General features: G+C 40.9%; 1 protein-coding gene across 1 annotated transcript in view; it reads right to left on the reverse strand.

Moving 5' to 3' along the window:
- Window positions 1-24,181, reverse strand: part of GPR158 (G protein-coupled receptor 158) — a 317,370-nt gene that overhangs the window by 280,567 nt on the left and 12,622 nt on the right. The window contains exon 2 of the mRNA XM_039521128.1: window positions 17,683-17,788. Within this exon, the coding sequence (XP_039377062.1) occupies window positions 17,683-17,788 (106 nt within the window). The remainder of the gene's footprint in view (window positions 1-17,682; window positions 17,789-24,181) is intronic.

Here is a 24,181-nt window from a genome sequence, read left to right on the forward strand (position 1 = left end):
AAAGAAAACTCATTATCAAATATTTGTCCCCCACATAGGTACTTATAGACTAATCGGGTCACCCTTCAACCTTTCCTTTGTTAAGCTAAATAGATTGAGCTCCTTGAGTTTATCACTATAAGGCACGGTTTTCTAATCATTCAATCATTCTCATGGCTCTTCTCTGAACCTTCTCCAGTTTATCAACATCCTTCTTGAATTGTACACACCAGAACTGGACACAGTATTCCAGCAGCAATCACAACAATGCAAATCAGAGGTAAAATAACCCCTTTACTCCTACTTGAGATTCCTCTGTTTATGCCTCCCAGGACTGCATTAGCCTTTTTGGCCATAGCATCACACTGGGAGCTCATCTTATGCTGATTATCCATCATGACCCCTAAATCTTCTTTAGTCATTGCATCCACAATAAAGGCCTCCATTTTGAAAGTATGGCCTACATTCTTGGTTTCTAGATGTGTACATTTACATTTAGCTGTATTAAAATGCATATTGTTTGCTTGCACCCAGTTTACCAATTGATTCATATCACTCTAATATCAGTGACCTGTATTCTTTATTATCTACCACTCTCCCAATTTTTGTGTCATCTGCAAACTTTATCAGTGAAGACTTTAGGTTTTCTTCAGTCATTAAAAAAATGTTAAATAGCATAGGGCCAAGAACTGATCCCCTGTGGGGCCCCCAATTTATATTATCTGGGATCAGTGTCAAACTGACAAGCCCATAATTACTGGTTCATCCCCTTCCACTCTTTTTAAATACTAGAACAACAATAGATTTCTACCAGTCTAGTGGAACTTCCTCAGTATTCCCAGAGTTATTGAAAATCAACATTAATGGTCCAGTGAGCCCCACAGTCAGCTCTTTTAATACTTTTGGATGCAAGTTACCTGGACTTGCTAATTTAAAAATGTCTAACTATAGTAGCTGCTGTTTAACATCTTCCTGAGACACTAGTGGAATGGAAAGAGCATTATCCAATTATATAAATACATCATCTGTTTTTCCCCAGGACAGAAATATTCGTTGAACACTTCTGCCTTTTCTATATTATTGATAATTCTACCATTTTTATCTAGTAATGGACTGATACCATTCTTAGGAGTCTTTTGATTCCTAATATGAAACCTCCTTCTTATTGTCCTTAACTCTGCTGACCTTAAATTTCTCCTTGTGTCCCTTTGCTTCCCTTATCAATTTTCTACAATGCCTCACTTCTGGTTTATGTTCATTAATATCTTCCCTTTTCTTCCTTTTGTTATATATATTTGCCTTCATTTCCCATTTAAACCAGGTCAGTTTTTAACCAATACAGCCTTCTCCCTTGATTGTGGCTTTTGGGGCATCTAGCAAAGTGTTCTTTAACAATTTCCAATTATCATTCACATTTTTCTGATTAAATTCTTCCTACCAGCTGACTTGGTTCATAATTGTTTTCAGCTCTGTGAAACTGTCCCTACTAAAGCACCAACTACATATAATATTGATATGGACTTTATTCTGTTTGCACACTATAAATGTGATCCAGTCACAATCACTTGTACCTAAATTACCATTAATGTGTGTTTTGTGATCAGTTCCTCTTTATCTGTTAAGAGGTCTAATATAGAATCCCACCCCCCTTAAAAAAAAGATACAATAAAATCAAATCTGAGAAGTTAAGTTTGTAAAATCTATTCCACATATTTGTGTCTTACATTGTCCCACCCAAAGATGTAGCAGTGTCAATTTCTGAAATCTTAATTATGGACAGTTGAAAAAAATCATACCCAAGATGTCTATAAACTGGTCAACCATAGGGAGCTGCAGAGGCGGCGCTTGGGGCGGGGGCAGCGTGCGGAGCCCCTAGCTGCCCTTACATGTAGGGGCCAGAGGGGGGACATGCTACTGCTTCCAGGAGCTGCGCGGAGTCATGGCACGCATGGAGCAGGGCAAGTCCACAACCTCACTCCCCAGCGGGAGCTCGAGGGCTGGATTAAAACATCTGAAGGGCTGGATGCAGGCCCCGGGCCGTAGTTTGCCCACCCCTGCCTTAAGCCAAAGTTACTTGATATACAAAGCTTGTAATTCTGGTCTAGAGACAACTTCTCCCTCTTGTTGCTTGAGTGAGGGGCCCCAGGTCCAATGAACCTGAATGGAACCTTTAGATTGGGACTCCCACTGCCAAGCTTGAACAGGTTCAGAAGAGGCTGGAAGGATATAGATGGGGAGGGGCACACGTAGTGGGGAGGCACAGCTAACTCCTAATCCTAACTTCCTCTAAGGGGTTATGTGGGGAGAAGGCAGCAGAGCGTCAGGCCAGGCAGTGGAGCCAAGGAGGTAACATTGGCTTTTGTGTGTGTAATTCCAAAAGGGAATAAGGGAAATACCTTATTTTCTGTTTAAATTTTGGAAGCGCGACAATGGCCTGACAGTTGTCATTAGAGGGTGGGTGAGTGCACAGACAGTTTTCAGTTTGTGGAGACCATGGTTGTTCAGCGACAGGGACTGAAAAAAATGTGAAACTCTGTTAGGGCCCAAACTGACCAATTTTTAATTGTTTGCTATGGAAGAAATACCATATATTTTAGCCAGGTAAATACCACAGAAATTCAATTGCCATGTGTATAACAACTGTGCTAAATTTGGAGACTAAATTCAACAACTGATTTGTTGGAGAGGGATCTTTATTAACTATAGTCATTTCTAGTATCTCCATTATAAGGCATGCTTTTCCTCACTTCTGTCCTGCCAACAAAAGAAAAATTTTGAGATGGCCGCTACCCTATTTCTATTCAAAATTTCACATGCACAAAATTTTGTGCAAACTGGCTTTTCATGCTCTCCTCATTCATTGAATGAAAAAAAAAGCTCCTCATAAGTAGCGAACTAGGGGGCAAAGAACTGTCATGGATGAGAAACAGGCTCAGAGATAAAGCAAATAGAATAAGAATAAATGGCCACTATTCAACTAGGTAAAAGTTTAACAGGTAGGTGCCCCAAGGATCCATATTAGTACTGGCATTTAATAAATTAATGAACAGTGAAGAGGCAAAAAAAGATGACACAAAAGGGTTTAGTGAAGACTTCATAATTTTAATGAGGCTTAGCACAGCTAAGTGAATGGGCCACGTGATGGCAGCTGATATTCAGTATTGACAAATGCAAGATAATTCACATAGGAAAGACTGATTTAAGCTAATCACACACATTTGTGAGTTCTAAATTAACTATCGTGGAGACAGACTGGAGTTATTTTTCATACACAAGAAGGTGCTGGGAGAAAATGCTTATATCCCACCAAAAATTTCCAACGGTACCTCAAGTCTTGATGTTAGAAACATCCTCCCATTTAGGAAACAAAATAAAATTGAATCCCTGGAAGTTATTAATTTAGCTCTCTGCATAAACATACAAGATTCAATAGAGCTTACTCTCTCTCTCTGGTTTCCCTCCTGGGCTATTTAACAGCTTTCAATCTCATTTTAACTCACTATGGGTGGAGTGGGCGAGGGAAGCACAATACACTTTCTCCTCAAGTCTAATTTAGACTTGCCTCCTCCTGCGCAGTTTTCACTGTGCGCAGTAAGGCTTGAGAAATGCTTGCTCCATTTTAATACAAGGCTTCTTAAAATGAGATAACAGACAAGCTTTTTCACTCTTATGCTTCTTAGTGGTTTTGTAAAAAATTACCCCGCAAATGCATAACACATACTGTCTATCAAGTCCACATTTCTTCAATAAAAATTTTTACTGTCCAATACTGCAGCTGACATGAGCAGAATATTTCTCTGGCCACTACCAAAAACAGTTTGTAATATATTGCCTGAGAAAGCAAGCAATTAAATATGTGACTTTGTAATAGCACAGTCAAAACTCACATATAGTTGGTACCAGGGACAACAGAGATCCAGGTTAAGTCCCTACTCTGCCACAGACTTCCTATGTGATCATGGTAATTCACTGTTTCTCTGTGCCTCAGTTCCCCATCTGTAAAATGGGGAATAATAGTACTTCCTTACCTCACAGGATAAATGTATTAAAGATTGTGTGGGAGGTGCTCAGATACTAAGGTAATGGGAGCCACATAAATACCTAAGATAATATGTAGCCATTATTATATAGGCTAACTGTAGTTTTACTTTGTGCGTGATAACTATCTGAGAGATAGTACATATGCTGTACAGCCATCATTTTTTGTGCCTGCTAATTAAAAAGTGCCATATTGACTGCCCTGAAGAATCAAGTTCTGTTTATATACAGAGCCTGTACAGCATGGGTAGCAGCAGTGCAAGTTTCCCCATCCTCCTTCACTAACATGCCTCAGCCACCTTAAGAGGGAAGAGGAGAGGTCTGTCTCCATGCCCAGTTAGTCCTCAACTTCTCTGCTAAAGTGGCCCACCAAAGTACCAGTTAGTGCCCCCTGTAGTGATGGCTTTGGGGATGTGGATACTTGGCACTTTGGAAATATATTGAGACCATCAAACTCATTTAACATAGGCCATTGAAGAGCCATCAGATTGTAACAGCTTTTAGTCAGCCCCTCCATGGGCTGGATCCAAACTAATATCCTAGATTTGAAAAGCTCCCCTACTGCCAACCCTTTGAGTCTCTAAGCTTGCAAATCTCTCCTGTTCTGATGATACACATGCTCTGCTAAGTTTACACTGTAGAATGGTATGGAGGAAACAAAAATCTCATAGACAGTGATAAGCAAATAAGAAGAGGGGCCAAAAATGAAGACTAAAAGGATCTTGTCAGCTATAACTGTTCCCCTAAAGGAGCAGGGAAGCTCTGCTAATATAGTAACAAGTCACTCCCATGACCCTCAATAGAAAGAATTTATCTACACCTGGTAATACCAGACCTGGATCTGTCTGGGTCCACTCCATGCCAACTAACTTAAAGGTTCCAGAAGTCAGTTGAGGGCACCTGCTTTCCATTGCCTCTACAGACTTGCAAGGATGGCATCATGACCTCAGCTAATAGGCACTAGCTAATGTTGTGATGTCATCCTTGGCAACACAGCTTTCAGACTTTTCAGTGACAGCACTGAAAATAGCAACATCAGTGGAGAAAGGAGGTTGGGGTGGGGGCGGGGGAAGGATTGCCACTTCTAACATGACAACTGATGAAACGCTAGGATTGCACATCACTGCGAAGCAAAATGCATTTTCATTTTATTTTGATTCTCTCTGTTCTACTTGCAGCATCACTCAACCACTCACCCACTCTCTTTCACTTCTCAACCCTTAGGAAGGGAAAACAACAGTAAATAGAATCTAAACTGGATGAATGCACAGTACTGAGTTAGCAAAGCTACTAGGAATCAGGCATTGGTTGATAAGGCTCTCTCCTTTTGAGGGAAACAGTAAGAAGCCAAGTTTAACTCTTGTGTAACAATGAGTCAGTTAATGCTTTCTTAAAAAAGCAAAGAGTACTGTAGCTAAGCAACCTGACTCTTCATTGTACTGAAAAGTTGATTTGCAGGGCACCTTGTTTATCACTAGGGCCCTACCAAATTCAGGGTCCATTTTGGACAATTTCACAGTCACAGGGTTTTAAAAATCATAAATTTAATTATTTCAGATATATAAATCTAAAATTTCATGGTGTTGTAACTGTAGAGGTCCTGACCCAAAATGAGGTAGTGTGGGGGTTGCAAGGTTATTGTAGGAGGGTCGTGGTATTGTCACCCTTACTTCTGCGCTGTTGCTGGTGGCGGCTCTGCCTTCAGAGCTGGGCAACCAGAGAGTGGAAGCTGCTGGCTGGGAGCCCAGCTCTGAAGGCAGCACCACTGCCAGTAGCAATGCAGAAGTAAGGATGACATAGTATGGTATTGCTAGCCTTACTTCTGTGCTGCTGCCTTTAGAGCTGGGCACTCAGATGGCAGCCACCACTCTCCGGCCACCCATTGCCACTTTCTGGCCAGCAGCTTTCTGGCCAGCTCTGAAGGCAGCACAGAAGTAAGGGTGGCAATACTATGTCTAATTGGCAGCCAGTATCAAGCGGAGTGCCCCAAGGGTCAGTCCTGGGGCTGGTTTTGTTCAATATCTTCATTAACGATCTGGAGGATGGCGTGGACTGCACTCTCAGCAAGTTTGCAGATTACACTAAACTGGGAGGAGTGGTAGATACGCTGGAGGGAAGGGATAGGATAAAGAGGGACCTAGACAAATTAGAGGATTGGGCCAAAAGAAACCTGATGAGGTTCAACAAGGACAAGTGCAGAGTCCTGCACTTAGGACGGAAGAATCCCATGCTCTGCTACAGACTAGGAACTGAATGGCTAGGCAGCAGTTCTGCAGAAAAGGACCTAGGGGTTACAGTGGACGAGAAGCTGGATATGAGTCAACAGTGTGCCCTTGTTGCCAAGAAAGCTAACAGCATTTTGGGCTATATAAGTAGGAGCATTGCCAGAACATCGAGGGATGTGATCATTCCCCTCTATTCGACATTGGTGAGGCCTCATCTGGAGTACTGTGTCCACTACAAGAAGGATGTGGAAAAATTGGAGAGAGTCCAGCGGAGGGCAACAAAAATGATTAGGGGGCACATGACTTATGAGCAGAGACTGAGGGAACTGGGATTGTTTAGTCTGCAGAAGAGAAGAATGAAAGGGGATTTGATAGGTGCTTTCAATTACCTGAAAGAGGGTTCCAAAGAGGATGGATCTAGACTGTTCTCAGTGGTACCAGATGACAGAACAAGGAGTAATGGTCTCAAGTTGCATTGGGAGATGTTTAGGTTGGATATTAGGAAAAACTTTTTCACCAGGAGGGTGGTGAAGCACTGGAATGGGTTCCCTAGGGAGGTGGTAGAATCTCCTTCCTTAGAGGTTTTTAAGGGCAGGCTTGACAAAGCCCTGGCTGGGATGATTTACTTGGAGATTGGTCCTGCTTTGAGCCAGGGGTTGGACTAGATGACTTCCTGAGGTCCCTTCCAACCCTGATATTCTATGATTCTATGTCCCTCCTATAATAACCTTGCAACTCCCTGCAACCCCATTTTGGGTTAGGACTCCCAGTTTGAGAAACGCTGGTCTCCCCTGTGAAATCTGTATAGTATAGTGTAAAAGTATACAAAAGACCAGATTTCATGGGGGAGAGCAGATTTCACAGTCCGTGATGTGTTTTTCATGGCCATGAATTTCATAGGGCCCTATTTATCACTGAAAGTTCTGACAGGCCTCCACCATGTTTTATATAATTGTGTCTGGGGGAGTGCCAGACTAGATCCAATTTGTTATCATAGGGGCACTTTTCCCGCAAACACTGATGATGCAAAGCTATATTATTTTAAAAAGCAGTCTAAGATGGTCTGTGTTTGCTGAATGCTTCACATATACTCAGAATTGTATGAGTAGCAATTTTTCTTGCAACTATGAATGTGACAGAAACAAATATTTCTTTCCCCAGTTGGTTCTACGAGGTGTTAGCTGCAATTTTCAGAATGGAGAGGGGTAACTAGTGGTGTTCCCCAAGGGACAGTCCTAGGACCAATCCTATTCAGCTTATTCATAAATGATCTGGAGAAAGGGGTAAATAGTGAGGTGGCAAAGTTTGCAGATGATACTAAACTGCTCAAGATAAGACCAAAGCAGACTGTGAAGAACTTCAAAAAGATCTCACAAAACTAAGTGATTGGGCAACAAAATGGCAAATGAAATTTAATGTGGATAAATGTAAAGTAATGCACATTGGAAAAAATAACCCCAACAATACATACAATATGATGGAGGCTAATTTAGCTACAAGTAATCAGGAAAGATCTTGGAGTCATCGTGGATAGTGCTCTGAAGATGTCCACGCAGTGTGCAGCAGCAGTCAAAAAAAGCAAACAGGATGTTAGGAATCATTAAAAAAGGGATAGAGAATAAGATGGAGAATATCTTATTGCCCTTATATAAATCCATGGTATGCCCACATCTTGAATACTGCATATAGATGTGGTCTCCTCATCTCAAAGAAGATAAATTGGCATTAGAAAAGGTTCAGAGAATGGCAACTAAAATGATTAGGGGTTTGGAACGGGTCCCATATGAGGAGAGATTAAAGAGGCTAGGACGTCTCAGCTTGGAAAAGAGGAGACTAAGGGGGGATATGATAGAGGTATATAAAATCATGAGTGGTGTGGAGAAAGTGAATAAGAAAAAGTTATTTACTTGTTCCGATAATATAAGAACTAGGGGGCATCAAATGAAATTAATAGGCAGCACGTTTAAAACAAATAAAATGAAGTTCTTCACGCAGCACACAGTCAACTTGTGGAACTCCTTGGCTGAGGAGGTTGTGAAGGCTAGGACTATAACAGGGTTTAAAAGAGAACTAGACACATTCATGGAGGTTAACTCCATTAATGGTTATTAGCCAGGATGGGTAAGGAATGGTGTCCCTAGCCTCTGTTTTTCAGAGGGTGGAGATGGATGGCAGGAGAGAGATCACTTGATCATTACCTGTTAGGTTCACTCCCTCTGGGACACCTGCCATTGGTCACTGTCGGTAGACAGGATACTGGGCTGGATGGACCTTTGGTCTGACCGAGTATGGCCATTCTTATGTAATATTCTACACCTATTAACTACTCTGTGCTGCTCCTAACTCATTTTTGTTGGTTCACTCTTAGCTCTCCTTCTTAGCCCAGGATTTGTTATAGTATTTGGTGCTCAAGTCCTTTCTACCGCCAAAAGATCTTTCTTCCTTCTAGAAACTATATCTCCATCCATCCTCTATGGCCCTGTTTATATTTTCCTGCTGCCACGTCTCAAATCCATAACTTTATTGCTTTATGCCTGCGCTTCCAAGGAGTATCACTGCCAGATTGAACGTTAACCACATTCTGCAATCCATGTCCACCCTCAGATTGCATCACCAACATATCACATTCCTTTCAGTGCTTCTTATGCTGGGTGCCTGTTTCATAATGGGCTAGATGGAAAATATCTGAAAGTGATTACTTGGAAATTTTACTTGACATAACCCATTGAGATCTTATGTTGGATGCTGACCTCATCTCACCTCCACTTCCCTAGGAGAACTTCAGTCAACAGTTTTTCCAATGTTTGACATTGATAATGATATTGGGAAGTGTTCCTCTTGGGAAAACTTTAAAGGCATTGTTTTTCCTGATTTAGCTGCCGCATTGCATGTTCCACACACTTCACTTCTGAGCCTCTGGGAACTGCAACTGCTACCCATTCCCTCTCTCAGCACCACAGAACCACGTCTCTGGTCCATGTATTCCTCAGGGATACTGCTTCCCTCTCAGCTGTTAAAATGAAGGCGAGCAGGTAGGAGAACACTGCTCTCTGTTAAAGGATGAGCTGTCCCTCCTTTCCCTGGGCTTAACTAAGCAGCATTTCCCCACAGCTCCCCGTCCTCACTGAATGAGAGCTACACCAGTTGTTTCAATAGGCTTTAACCTCCATTTTCACTTGACCTCACAGAATTGGTTCCAACCTACTTCTACCTGTGCATTCCGAGCTGCAATTCCCCATTCAATCATCAGAGAAAGTCCTAACCCAAATTTCACCACCATCTTCCCGGCCCCCAGGAGTCACCTCAGAATGATGAGACTTCCACTTTGCTATCTGCCTCTTTCCCTCCAAGTTACCCAAACTATTGTCCCCATCCAAAAATTAAACATTTTATTGCTCAAACTTCAGGGCAGCTGTTCACATTCCAAAATGCCAAACTACCCTTCCAGAAGCTGCTGAAGCTTTCAAACTAGCCTCCTAGGTTGAAAAGACAACAAGGAAACCAGGGGTATCATAGCCTTATGTCTGAAATCAATATCCCCCCTCACCTTTAATCCTGTGTGTACAGGGCATGTTTGAACAACCCTGCCGATGTTCACTGGACTAGGGAGAGAGGAAGGAATTACACCTCAAATTCCAACCACTCATTTAGGAAGATAAAGCTTTCTATCAAATATGAGAATACGTCATTCCTCATGTAAAACCATTTCATGCCAGGTCACTCTCTCACATGAATAATTGTTAAAGTATGTACCTGTGTTGGTCCAGAAGGCAGCCATCATACAATAGGGATTGACCTGGGCACTCCAGAGATGAAAGCAAGAATTGCTACAGCTTGAGCTAAAGAGTCAATGCTCTCCAGCAAGGGGCTGTAACAACTCATATCTTTTGTGCATCGGCCTGGGGGCAAGTGGGGTAAGGGGGGAGCTGTAACACATTCACCAGTGTGTTACACTTGCATTTTTACCAAACTTTGGGGGGAAATTTCAGAAGGGCAGCATTCCATTTGAAAATACAATTTGCTCTTGCATTTGAATTGCAAGCACAAAACTGATAGTAGGTGCACATTCGGGTACTTGGAAGCACAAATACCCCCAAAGTGTGTATTGTTTGAAAAAAGTATATTTCCTTTCATCGGTTTTAATTTTTTTTATGCCTTTTAACTGAATGTCACTGAATATCTCCCTGTTCTTGTATTGTGAGAAGGTGAGTAAAAGTGCCCAATCTACCTTCTCTTCTTACTATAGTGTAGTTATCATACCCGCTCTTACTTGTCTTCTCTCTAAGGCTCTATCTACACTACAAGCGAGGGGTGGGATTTCCCCTGCTTGTGTACATACTCGTGTTCATTTTAGCCAAGTTTGTGCTTTTGTTAATTTTCTGATTTAGCTGCACCATTGCATGTTCTATTCATTCCACAATGAGTTCATTCTCATGGTCTATTTTTGAACCCTTTGTGGGCACAGAAATATGGGCACAAAGGAAGACTGTGCCTCAGTCATACTAAATCTATCCCTCAAAGTTCTGCTTTGTTTCCATCACTCTCTCTCTCTCTCTGTCGTTTGCCTGTATGAGAGTCCACAACTCTGCAAATAGGCACACAATACTTTTTATGAAAAGTACCCTATAGAAATGAAATGTGTGTTTAAAATTACACCTGCAGATAAAATGCAATTCACAAGTCCACACCTGCCAAACAGATGCTAAAATGATTTCCCATAATAATAGCAAAAGGAAAAATATTAACTTTATATTTCTTCTATTCCTCAAAACAAGTGACATTTAAAGATGGATGCTGTGCTTTCGAGACCTCAATTTAAGGCTGAGCAAAGCTGAAGGAACTGAGTATGTTTTGTTCAGAAAAGAGGAGATTAAGGGGAGGACATGATAGTGGCAGGGCCGGCTCCAGACCCCAGCGCGCCAAGCGCGCATGTGGGGCGGCATTTTAACGGGAGGGCAGCAGGCGGGTCCGGCGGACCTTCCGCAGTCATGCCTGCGGGAGGTCCAACGGAGCCGCGGGACGACCGGACCTCCCGCAGGCATGACTGCGGCGGGTGCGCTGGTCCCACAGCTCGTGTGGACCTCCCGCAAGCATGACTGCGGAAGGTCCGCCGTAGGCGTGGGACCAGCGGCACGTCTGCGGGAGGTCCCGCAAAGGCGCGGGACCGGCGCCCGGCAGCGCGAGCGGCGCAGCGCGCCACCCTGCTTGGGGCGGCGGAATTCGTAGAGCCGCCCCTGGATAGTGGTCTTCAAATACTTGAAAGGCTGCCATAAAAAAAATGGAGAAAAGTTGTTCTCTCTTGCCACAGAGGGCAGGACAAGAGGCAGTGGGCCAAACAACAGCATAGCCGATTTAGATTAAATCTCTGGAAAAACTTCCAAACTGTAAGGACAACAGGACAATGGAACAGACTGCCTAGGGAGGTAGTGGAAGCTCCTTCACTGGAAGTTTCCAAAAGGAGGCTGGATAGACATCTGTCTTGGATGGTTTAGTCATAACAAATCCTACATTTTGGCAGGGGGTTAGACAATATGACCCTTGCAATCCCTTCTAATTCTATGGTTCTAAGTTTCTGGTGAGTACATTTTTCTTGTCACCATTTTCTTATGATTCATAACAATATGAGCATTAATAGCACATATTTTTCACTTCTTATTTTATGCTAATAATAGTTGAGTAAATTAAATTATCTTATTTTCCTAAAAATTGTCTCTTTTTCAGGATGAGGGGCATGGAAGATTCATTTTGGTTTTAATTTCTAATACAGAAATTTAACTCAAACATTAGTAAACGCAGAAGGCAGTTAAATTTTCCTTACATTAAGAATGTTCTTCCTATATTTTTGCCTCAAAAAGAATTTAAGTTAAACATAGGAGTATAGTATTCCTGCAACAGTTAAGTAAAGCGCATACAAATATCTTCATTATTAGCCCCATCTAGAAAGCCATGTAAAATTCAGTGAGGTGAGAACATTTCCAGCCTTTAAAAATAAATACAGAAATGTACATATAAGCTTGTACACGTACAATATAAAGCACCTGAAACTGATACCAGAATTCTAAAGAGACATTTGAATCTCAAAAGCAAGCTCAGTATGTTTATTTGCCAATTAAGAACCTGACGTGCCGGCCCAGCATTAAGTTTCAGGATCAGATCCTCAGATGGTGTAAGTTGTTATAGCTCTACTGTTGCAGATATGATATTACATCAGCTGAGAATCTGCCGCTTGCTCTTTAACATGATGAATGAAGGAAATAACAGAGGGCCCTGCAAACACTTACTCCTAGGCACGGCACTTACCACTGTATTGCTGAGCCATAAAAGTATGGTGATTATGGGCTATAAAAGTACCTACACAAACATCTATCTAGGTACTTTTGTGGCCCCTGATCACTCTAGTCCCTGTGGTATTAGGCACCTGAAGATACAAATGAATACCTAGTGGGATTTTCATCAGTGCCTAGGTGCCTAGCTTCTATTGATTTCATAAGTTGCATTTGTATGCACTTCTCATTCTGGCATCACTATGTGCAAACACTGAAATGCAACCACTGCTGGGATAGAACACAGCAGTCATTTCTCACACCACCAAAGACTTTCATTTATTGTGACCTAATTTTTATTGTTTTGCTTTTTCTGGAAAGTGGAGGAACAGAAACCCATACACCTGAGACCACAGAATTGGCTTTAATAGGTCAGTCCCAAATGAGACTGGAACAATAACTACACCACTTCATTTTTATCCTTGCATTGAAAGAACTAATGCTATGTTTGCATCATTCCTACAGCCAAACTTTGTTAAACCATTATTGTTACTTGCCTGCATAGTTATCCACAATGTACAATGCAATTTTAACTTAGAAGCTTATTCCATGAAGTACTTATACAACATTTTGTTGGCAATAAATAAAAAGCTCAGGGTATGTGGCTAAATATTACTTTCAGCAGTTTTGGATCTCTGACCTTTCAACTAGGTTTTCCATTTTGAAAAATACTGTAAAGTGTCAATTGAGAAGTGCTGTGAGATAATGTGACACTGCAGAAATGCTTCAAGGGAGACACTGCAGCAGCTGTGAAAGTACCAACAGCAGAGGAAGAGTGGCATCTTAGATGGAAGAATCTATGCAAAAAGTCCAGAATGAAAAAAAAGACAGAGTGTCTGACACTGTAGTGGGAGGTAGAGAAGTGACTGGCAGGTTATGTTATTGATAGGAAAGTGTCACTATCAGACGTTTATGACATTTGAAGTAATAATAGATTTTTCTGTGGCAGGACCATTGCCAGTAACTTCACTGCAGTATAATCTTGATTAAACAACTCCCTGTTATCCAAAAAATGTTAACCAGGGTTGACTTATGTTCCCTGATGGCCCCTGCATTATAGGTCCTTCATTTGTTTGAAAATTTGTTTATCTAAATACCATGTTTGCTTGTTCTAGAGAAATAAATGGTGCTCTGTTACAGTTTAAAGATAAAATGTCAAGTTTTTCTTTAAGTTGAACCATTAGTTTCTGGTTTTTTTGAATGGACGAAGAGCAAAACCTGTATTTCCAAAGTGAATGATTTACCGGAGATCAAGGGGAACAAAGATTTTGTTTTCATGAATCAGAAAATATAGTTTCTCACTAACATTGTGCATCTAAAGTGTAATGGTAGGTGCCCATGCAGCAGGGGCAGAGAGTGGGGCGTGGGTCTTTTCTACATTTAGAGGTACAGCACACAGACAACAGAATAGAAACATAAGAGTTGCCTACTGGATAAAACCAGTGATCCAACAATTCCAGTGCCTGACAGCTGCCAGTACCAGATGCTTCAGAGGATCTGGGATCTCTAAATCATACCCTTAGACTCTGATCCAAATCTAACTGAAGTCAATGGAGAGAGATTCCCATTAACGTCAATGGGCTTTGGCTCAGGCTTAAAGTGACCCACAATACAGACTGGATTTCAACACTTTCAAATGACTGGAATTTACTAAACAATTCTGTCTATCATGCACAAGGCTAGCCCAGGTCACACATACTGAGTTGTATGGTCTCTGTAGGGGTAACAGGACTAAGAGCATTCAGATACTATGGCAATGAGTTTGATAAATGTATTTAAACAGCTGATGGGATATTACTAGCCCTAAATAAAATAATCTTATTCATGATAATTGGTTGCACACAAGAGTGCCCCTAAGAACACAGAACTATGATACTGAGGTGAGGAATTGACCAACTGCCCTTATTAAGTTCCTTCCTACTATTTCCTCTTTGTCTTCCCTACAAAGACTCTCCGAATTCTCCATAGAGAAACTTCCTATTTACTGCTTACACAAATTTGTGCCTAAAGGCCTGTTATTCATTGACTGCGCTAATTAACAGTATGTTTTAAATATGTTAAAAAAGATATGAGATGAAGGGAGTTATAAGAAAACATACAAGTTAAACTTTGCTGTGAGGGAAGAATCTGTCTTAGGGAACATCAGGAGAAGCCAAGAAAGGACTCTGCTAGAACACGGAAAGGCGCTGCTGCTGCATAAGAACTTTCCTGTATTACAAAAACTTTGAGGGACGAATAAGAAAACTGCATAAACCATTATTTTACTAAACATTCTGTTCAGTGATTGACCCATTACAAGACAGCCCTGATTGAAAGCCTTGGCATATCTTCCTTTTTGAGTAAGATCTGTGCCTGAGAGTTTTCTAGAAGCTGGAGAGTTAATATGGTGGGCAGAAGACAGTAGGAATAAAGCACCTGGATCACACATGCATGAGCTCCACTTTTCTTATACAACATGGAAGGAAGCAAAAGTAGCAAACAGAAAGGCCTAAAGGCACTGAAAGCAGCCTCAGATGCATACTTCCCCCTCCCCTAGCCAGTAGAAGCCCCTCAGAAGGACCACCACATAGTGGCTAATTATTTTTGTTATGATAATGTCAATCATGTGCTAGGACACTGTCTAGATATTCTAGAAGGGACAGTCCCTGCTCTGAGGAGCTAACAATCTAAGGACAGACAGGTTAAAGAGAAGAAGGAGAATAAACAATGTGTATACATTATGTTTCCCCTCTCCAAAAAAAAACCCAACCCTACATTCAAAGAACATTCAAGTTGCAAAGTCAAGCACTCAGAAATTATGAAATGCAAGAATTAAGGCTGCTCATGCAACCTTATTTCGGTCCCCTTGTGCATTTGTATTATGAAAGTTTTGCAATTACATGATCACACACTATTTTTCCATAGGTACAGAGGCCATCACTGGAATTTTTCAGTGACCCAATGAGGTTACTTTTGGTGACTCCCTGAAGCCAAAAATCACATTGTGCTGTTGTAACCCCGGTTGTCAAGATCGAACCAGGGACCTCAGGAACGTAGTGCATGAGCCTCTACTGCATGAGTTAAAAGCCACATGGCCGTTAACTAAGGCTGTAGCAGACTCATTAATATCTAAGTGGTCTCGGTGCCACTAGAGGGGGCACAACACCACACCCAGGAGGTGTGTGGTTTACATACTTCCCCCAGCTGAGGAAGCGCGTCCCAAGCACCAGAGGCTTCCCAGTTGAGATAACACACAGACAACATCTAACCACACCACTAAATTTACCAAAGTAACACTCCACTTGCCTCACGTGCTGTAATAAACTGGGAGGCATGTAAAATTACAGCAATTTTACTAAACGCCACATTCAAAGGGAAACCCCTTTTTCACAGCCAAGGTGCTCTGCCCAGGATACCATTGTTAGGCCTCAGATTTGGGAGGAAAGTTTGATTATGGAAATATGTCTGTGTTGGTTTGACTCTGTGACCTCACTTTCTAAAATATAAAGGATAGGGCCTGGTCCGATGCCTATTAAAGTAAATGGAAAGACTTCAGTGGGCTTTGGATAAGTCCTAAAGTGAGTTAAAGACCACTACTGTCCCCTTCTTTCATTGTTCTCTCCATTTTAATTTTAACATATTTTGAGGCTCCCTCTAAGATTCTTCCTTTTCTTCGTGGCTGCAGGAAGAAATTTAACCCAACACCCACACTCACCCTGCTTATGTCTCTGTTTGTGACATAAGGGAGGAGAAGACAATACTTTCCCACCAAAAAATACAACTATTGGCCTTAAGCTCAGGACAACTATCACATTTTAAAGGGTTGCATTCACTGAGAGCTGAGCAGAAAACTGTTTTCCCATCGCAGGAAAATTTTCAAGATTTCAAAAGGTTTTCCTGTCCTGAGCCTGCACAAAAAAATCAAAAGATCTTGAAAACTTTTGCAAAGTAACAAACAATCTGAAATTTTTTAATTCAGGTCAATGTAAACGTTTAATTTTAAACAAATTTAAACTTTTTAAAAACTATAATTAGCTTAAATTTTAAAACAAAGTTGTTTCCAAAAATGAAAAGAACAATTTGTTTCCAAAGAAATGGAACATTTTTTAAACTTCAGAACTATTTTTTTCCCAAAAAAGAGTTTAACTGAGAAATCTGCTGAAACCAACCTTTTCCCACAAACAGTTTTTTCTTCTACTAATTGGCATTTTACAACACAACACATTTTGTTGAAAAATTTCCTACCAGCTCTACTCATGACACCATCACCTAAAGCAGAGGAAAGCAACAATTGTCTATATATGTTTTAATAACTATTTGAGAGCTTTTCAGAGGTAGAAAGAGTAGTTAGGTGCCCAATTCCCATTGAAAGTAAAGGGGAGTTGGACATGACTCCAATTTGTGCCTTTGAAAATATCCCCCATATAAATAAAAATACCAAGAATCTAATTAGTATTCTAATCAGTATTCCAGTGTCAAAGTCTCATTGCATACAGGTGACTGTCCAGTTTGGATGATCTGTGATGTGGCTACAAACTGAGCTAATCACAGACCCTTGAGAGAGAGCGACTGAGGGGAGAGAGAAGTGGTGCAGGAAGATGTGGAACACTGGAATATTAAGTCAGTTCTGTCAAAGTGTTAGCGTTTCTATTTTAAGAGAAAAAAAATACAAAATCCAATTTTCCCTCTTAGTGCATATTACTCTTCCAAATGCACATACAAAAACAAGTCTTTTTGAACGAATACCATCAGCATTTCAACCAGTTCTATTATATAATCCACAATGGGTTTGCCAGCCAAAAGTGATAAACTTTAATTACAAGGCTATTTTAAGATGTTGTATAAAGTGATGTCTATTATTTGACTCTCAAGCAGAACTTCATAAATCATTTCACAGATAATCTTCTTTGCCGCTAACACTGTTATGTCTGCACAGTGAGATTCCGTTTTATTTTGTGCTGATATTCCTACTGTTCATATACTACCATAATACCTTGAGGCACAGAAAAATCTTAACAGCACAAATTGCCTTTAAAGAAAAGTACAAAAACACACAACATACAATAAACACAAAGAAAATGTGTTACATGATGGAAAGATAGAGAATTGAACTCAACTGTAAAAACTAATGTGCTTACCTCAGAATTGTTGAGATGGCATTTGTGAGTTCCTGAAAACCATCCCTCACTTGAACATTGGTCAATGTCCACCTTCTGCAGATTTATGTCAACTTTGACAACACCTCTGAAACAAGAAAGCCGCAATTAATACAAGGACTTTGGAGCAACTGGTTCAACTTTTATATCTGTGAATTGTCTGCATGTACAGAGCACAAAGCACAATTACATCTTTATTGTATTTGGTACAAAATGTTTAATCTAAATACAGAATTTTGTAAGAGATCTGAAAACAGAAGATCAGTTGCTGAGGTAATGGCTGCAGAGAGATCCTCTGTGATGTTATTGCTCCCTGACATGAATCACCATGAGACCAGAACTCAGAAGATCATTATCTTAGATCTAAAGCAATCAGCAAAAGTAAAATGGTAGGTAAGAATAAGTTATATACTCAGGTAATTTGATGAGTCTCGGTCGTTAAAGGTTTAGGGCCTAGCAATTGCCTGTACTTCTGGCCTTCAGTTCTGATTTTCAGACCAGAATATATCTGAGACTAGCACATATGGGATGCTCTCTGGAGGGGATAGCTTTAGTTTCCAGGTAATACAATAAGCATTACACTGCCAGAAACTGCCAGCCACATCATTCTAAAAGACTAACCCTCTTCCAAAAGACACACATGTCCTATTGTCTACTCTAGAGGGAGCTATTTACCAAGGTAATAAGACCCAAATCCTGCTCCTGTTGAAGTCCATGGAGAAAGCTCCCATTGATTGCCAAGTAGCTCAATAAATCCTAAGAGAAAAAATAAAGCATGTCTTTTGGAGCGCATTGCTTTACTCCATTGCAAACTCTTTTTATTATCCAATACACACAGCACCTTAGCCTAGGGAGAACAGATAGCAAGTGTGAAAAATTGGGACGGGGGTGAGGAGTAATAGGTGCCTATATAAGAAAAAGCCCCAAATATCGGGACTGTCCCTATAAAATCGGGACATCTGGTCACCCTACCTTAGCCCCAGGCCTGATTTTTCATTTGAATTACTTGCCTCATTTAGTTACCATTTCAATTTCCCATTTTGAATCATGTGATTTCTGTTCTGTGTTTCACTGACTGACGGAGCAGTCACTTTGCCAAAGCTACCTCCCAGCACACCCGGCTTACATCTTCACATCTGTCCTCAGCCCCCTCACACTACCCTCAGCATGTTTCTTTGACCCATCTGCTGACTGACCTTCACCTGCGTGCTCTCTCCCCAGCTCAGGCAACACATACCAATAACCAGAGCTAGCCAAAAAAGGAAATAAATTTGACAAAAAGTTTGAGATTTCAAAGTCATTTTCCCTCTGAAGTGACCTTTTGTCTTAGTTCATCCCCTGCCTTGGTCTTTGGGGAGAGGGCAGCTCACAAATAATGGGATCCCCAAGTGGGCATTTCTCATTTCTTCCACATGTGGAAAACACAATTTGTGTGATTTTGTACAAGCCCTCTGATCTTGAGTCTCTTCTTACCACTCTCCTCAGAGGGATGGGATCCCACCAGCGAACAGACAAACCTCCACCAATGAGGCAAGGACTCCTCTACCCAGTCCCCACAAGAAACCCATGCAATGGACCCGTGAACCTGACCTCAAGCCCCTGAAGGAGATCATGGTCCAGTGGTTAAGGTGTTAGCAAGGAACCCAGGAGTCCTGGCTTTGAGTATCACAGACCACACAGTAGGTCTCAGACAAGTCACTTAACCTCTCAGTGCCTCACTTATATCCTTTACCTCACAGGGGTGCTGTGAGGATAAATACATTCAAGATTGTGAGGTGCCCAGAAACTACAGCAATATAGGCCTTATAAAATCCTTAGACTGACAGAAGCCAGCAGCCCAGACAACGATACTCTCTAAATCCAACATCCCATCTGCATACCCAAATATCAACTTCCTAGCCACCAGCTGTGTAGCACAGCCCTTCTCCCCTACCCACCCCCCTTAACCATCTGCTTCTGGTTCTAAAGCACCAGTACAACATAGTCCTGCTGCATAGTAGCTCAGTGACCACAACACATAGTCCTTTTCTACACATTCTGGAGCATCTTTGGGGCCCAATTCTCTGTAGCCCTGTGTTTTGTATGTTCATTTACACTAGTATTAAGCAAGGGTACAATGCCAACATTCTGACTCAACAGCATTGTACACCGATGTAAATGATTTCACAAAGTGAAGGACAACAGACAATCAAGTCTTTGGTGTCTAGGAAATTCAGAAGGCTGCTTCCAGTATATACATCAAATAAATGAGCAAGCACTCTCTCAAGAATCATACTCATGTGCCAGGAACTTAAAAGCTTTCATCATCAAAAGTTTCTCCCACGGTACTAGAAGATTCCTTCCACTGAAAACAGACTGATCCAATTTCCAGTTAATCACACTGCATTACAAACACCTCAAAAGGGACAGTATGAAAAGCAAAAAACGTTTCCTTCCTTTCTCTTAGAATAGTCAGTGGAATGAATTAGTACTGAGGAGATTTATGTTCATCTTCAGAGATTATATACCTGTTACTAGTATTGTGTGTTTAATTATAAAGGTTTTAGTGCAGTGTTTTTGTACGGGATATTATATAATGATTGTGGGACAATACCACACTAAAATGTCATAGTAATTAGAATAACTTGCAGAGCATAAAGTTAGCCAACTGCAATGTTGAATCCTCAAGCTCATTAACGTTTCAAACAAGCCAAACTATGCTAAAAAGCACAGCCTCATTTTGCAGCCACTTACTTTATGAAAAAAACATACCACTGCAAAGTCTTAATTTCCACTACCAAATACAGAGATTTCCTTACAAGCTACGGATTGCCAGCCCAGCACTTTCAGCCAATACCTCATGGCCTTCTTGGATCTGTGCCCCCAGTGAAGTGCATGACATCAGCTGTGGGCTCTCTAAATTTAACCTGCTAATTTCAGGTTAGGAATCCAACTGCTTAACATCAGTTTTTTAAAGAATGTGACATGTTTATTATGCCAACAATATTACTCACAAACAATTAAAATAATTAAAGCTATGTCTATAACACCTTAATTTTTTCAGTGATGTACAAACTAATTAATTTTCACAAGAGCCTTGTATGGTTGGAAATACTACTATCCCCATTTTACTGATGGAGATACAGGATCACAGATGCACTAAAAGAATTCCTCAAATCCATGCAAGGAGCCAGAGGCATAGCCAAGATATAACTCAGAAACTCCTGACTTAATCCACTAGAACATGCAGCCTTTTTTGGTAAGAGCATAGTCTATACAAGTAAGCCTGATCATCATAAAACAGGAACAGAGCAATAGATTCATTTAATCCTTTGGGCCATTTATGGCCAAATTCAGACCTGGTGTAAGCAAGTGAAACTCCACCAAAGTCAATAGTTACACTGACTTAGAGTCTAGTTCATCAATCAAGGAGATTTTATCCGAGATTCAAAATAAGTCACCACCTCTCAGACTCATTTTACCCTCTTCATGTAAAACATCTTAAAGTGCTTCTTATGTTCAGCCATAAATTATATAGTATTAGACAGACATTTTTAAATTCATTCATGCATCATTATGAATACATTGTTCATATTTAGATAAATACATTTAGTTCATATCTTGTGCAAATCTACATCTATCCTATAAAATATATTCAGAAGTGCTGGTTAGATTTGCTTAAATGAGGGTTTGGGGATTGTTCAGCACTCCACAGCCTGCCTCAATCCAAATCAAAAGATCTTTCATATTTCAGGTACCAAAGGGGTGAGTTTGGCCAGGAATAGGAAAATCTGGCTTACTAGTTTAGTATTTTATATGTGATGTAGGTGTGGGTGGATCAAGATTCCTGAGCAGAGTTTAGTCCTCAACCTTATTAGACTTCACAGTGCTTCCAAGCCCCTGACCACATGCGAACAATAACAAACTGTCTAGGTGCATGTGATTGCTCACAGCATTCAGTTAGCTCCTAACTCTGCTCAACATAAATTTCACCACTCAGGTATGACTTGGACCATTTTCAGATCCTTAAAAACACATCCAGGCCAACAAATGGGGTTTGCGGGGTAGCCAGTCCTGCAAAGTATTCATTTCAATGGAGCACTGCATAAACACAGGAGGAGTCCAGTCCTGCAAAGGAACTTGCATGATTGCAGCCAAACTCACTTGCCCATGATAAAGCAGAGGCTTTTGCAAGTGTTGGAAACATCTCACAAACATTAGCTAAATATTTTCTTCTACCTGCTGTGAAGAAACTGGTTCACCTGCTGAAAGATCTGTGATGAGTCATCCTTATTAGAGCTGCAGCAGCCTCACCTGGGAGACTTTATAGAAGCCTTTGGGAAGGAGGGCTTTACTTCCTGTTAAGGAAGAGAACTTATCCCTTGTGTAGGTTTTGTTTTTAATTGGTAGAAGGGAGGGTTATTCCCAACACCTTTTTTTTTCTCCTAAAAAAGGTTGGGTGTATAAGAGAGAAAATAAGATAATTTAAGAATTTCCTAACCACTCTAAGAGTGGGAGTAAAACTGCAATGCCTTTGTCTGCAACAGTAGGCTGTGCTGTGTGGGGAGCAAGCTGTCGTACAATTCCTATCATGATTAAGAGCTATAAGGGAATGGAAAAGAGACCAGAAAACAAGAGTGTAGCTAGAGGTGGTTACTTGTGAGTACAGCAGTACACAGGACTCAGAGCAATTAGGGACTGTAAATGCAGAACAAGCATTTGAATGTGATTGGACTTATTTTAGACTGAGGAATTTGTAACTAAGGTACTCTACCCCTTAGTGCACTGGAGTAGTACATCATCCTAAGTGGAGAGAAGTACGGTTGTTTTCAGCCTTTTCTACATGCAAGATAGTTGAAAAGTCCAACTTTATTCTGTGAGAAGTTTTGAGTGAAATTATTTTGTTCAAACATTTCCATGGAAAATTTTCATTTCCTCAACAAAAGAAAAATTTAAAATAAGATTGTTTCAAATTGAAGTTATTTTTTCATTTTATTTTGGGTTTTCAAAACTAAACATTTCAATTTGAAACAAGACAAATTTGTTTTCAACTTTTTTAATTGAAAATTATCCAATCAAACTTTTCACAACATTCTGATTTTTGGCAAAGCTTCATTTTTAATTTTAAAAAAGTGGACAAAATATTTATCAGTTCTAATCCACATTCCTGTCACCATTCAGATTCTTCCTCACTTCCTGCTTGAAGTCCTAATGTGACCAGTCTCCTTCCCCTCTCCCCATCCCTTGTGAATTGCTGGGGTTGGTAATCAGCAGAAAGGGGAGGTGGGTTCTGCCAGGAGGACAGGGTAGAAGAAGAGAAGTTCCTAACAGAGAGGAGGAAAACAAAATTGGTAATGGTTCTTCCTAGAAGCAGTCAGAAACCTTCCTTTCTTCTATACACGGTGCAGCCCACCAATAAAACTAGGAAAGAAATTTCTCATGAGTAAAGCTGGGCAAATAATGGATTTTTCAGTTTGCTAGCAATTCCAAAAAAATTCCTCCCCTCAGCCAAAAAATGTAGTTTTGGGTCAAACTGACAAATGGAAGTTTTCAACATGTTCAGTGAATCAAAAAGTCAGAAACAAAAGTTTGTCAGGGTGAATTAAATATTTAATTTCACCCAACTTGAAGGTTGTGATTTCAACTTCAGGCATTTTAACAAAAGCAGAGGACAAGATTCACAAAATGAGTGGAGGAGCAGGTGCCTTCTTTATAACTTTTAGCCCAGTCATTAGGGCTCTCACCTAGGATGTTGGAGACCTGGTTTCAATTCCTACCTAGGCTCTCTATAATATGGAGGAGGTATTTGAATTTGTGTCTCCTACATTCAAGAAAGTGTTTAGCCACCAGGCTATTCTGATGTATGCCTGTCTTACTCCGTCCTGTTGAAGCTGTTCCACTTTGTAATGAATTGAGTTAATAACTGAAGCAGGGATCTGCACTTGGGTCTGCCATATCCTGGATGAGTACCCTAACCATCAGGCTAGAGAGTATGTATCTCTCTAGATACAGGGACATTGGGGAAAAAAAACAGCAGCAAGTCAGTGTCCTGGTCAACCAACTCAGGCTCTTGAAGCTTGTGCTACAGGACTAAAAACAGCAGTATGGATGTTGCCACTCAAGCTGGAGCCCAGGCTCTGAGACCCACCCCACTCACCGGGTTTCAGAGCCAAGGCTTTAGCCAGAGCAAGAACATCTACACTGCTATTTTTAGCCCTATAGCACGGGCTCCAGTCAGTTGACCTAGGCTCTGAGACTTGATGCTGGGGAAGGAGGAGGGGTTACACTGTAAATGTAGTTTCTCTCTCCCCTATCCATCTCTCTCTCTCTCTCCATCCCATCCTGCCCTGCCCCCAAATGGACTATTCATTGTCATTCATAGTGGCAATTCAGAGCCATTCATGATTACAAGGAATAGTCACTGGCCCAGTGAAACTGTGTGGGAATGACTATAGCCTGCTTGTTGGGGCACTCCCTGCGAACGTGGCAGACTGCTCCAATC

Source organism: Mauremys reevesii, linkage group 2 (genome assembly GCF_016161935.1).
Source record: "Mauremys reevesii isolate NIE-2019 linkage group 2, ASM1616193v1, whole genome shotgun sequence".
Lineage (NCBI taxonomy): Eukaryota > Metazoa > Chordata > Testudines > Geoemydidae > Mauremys > Mauremys reevesii.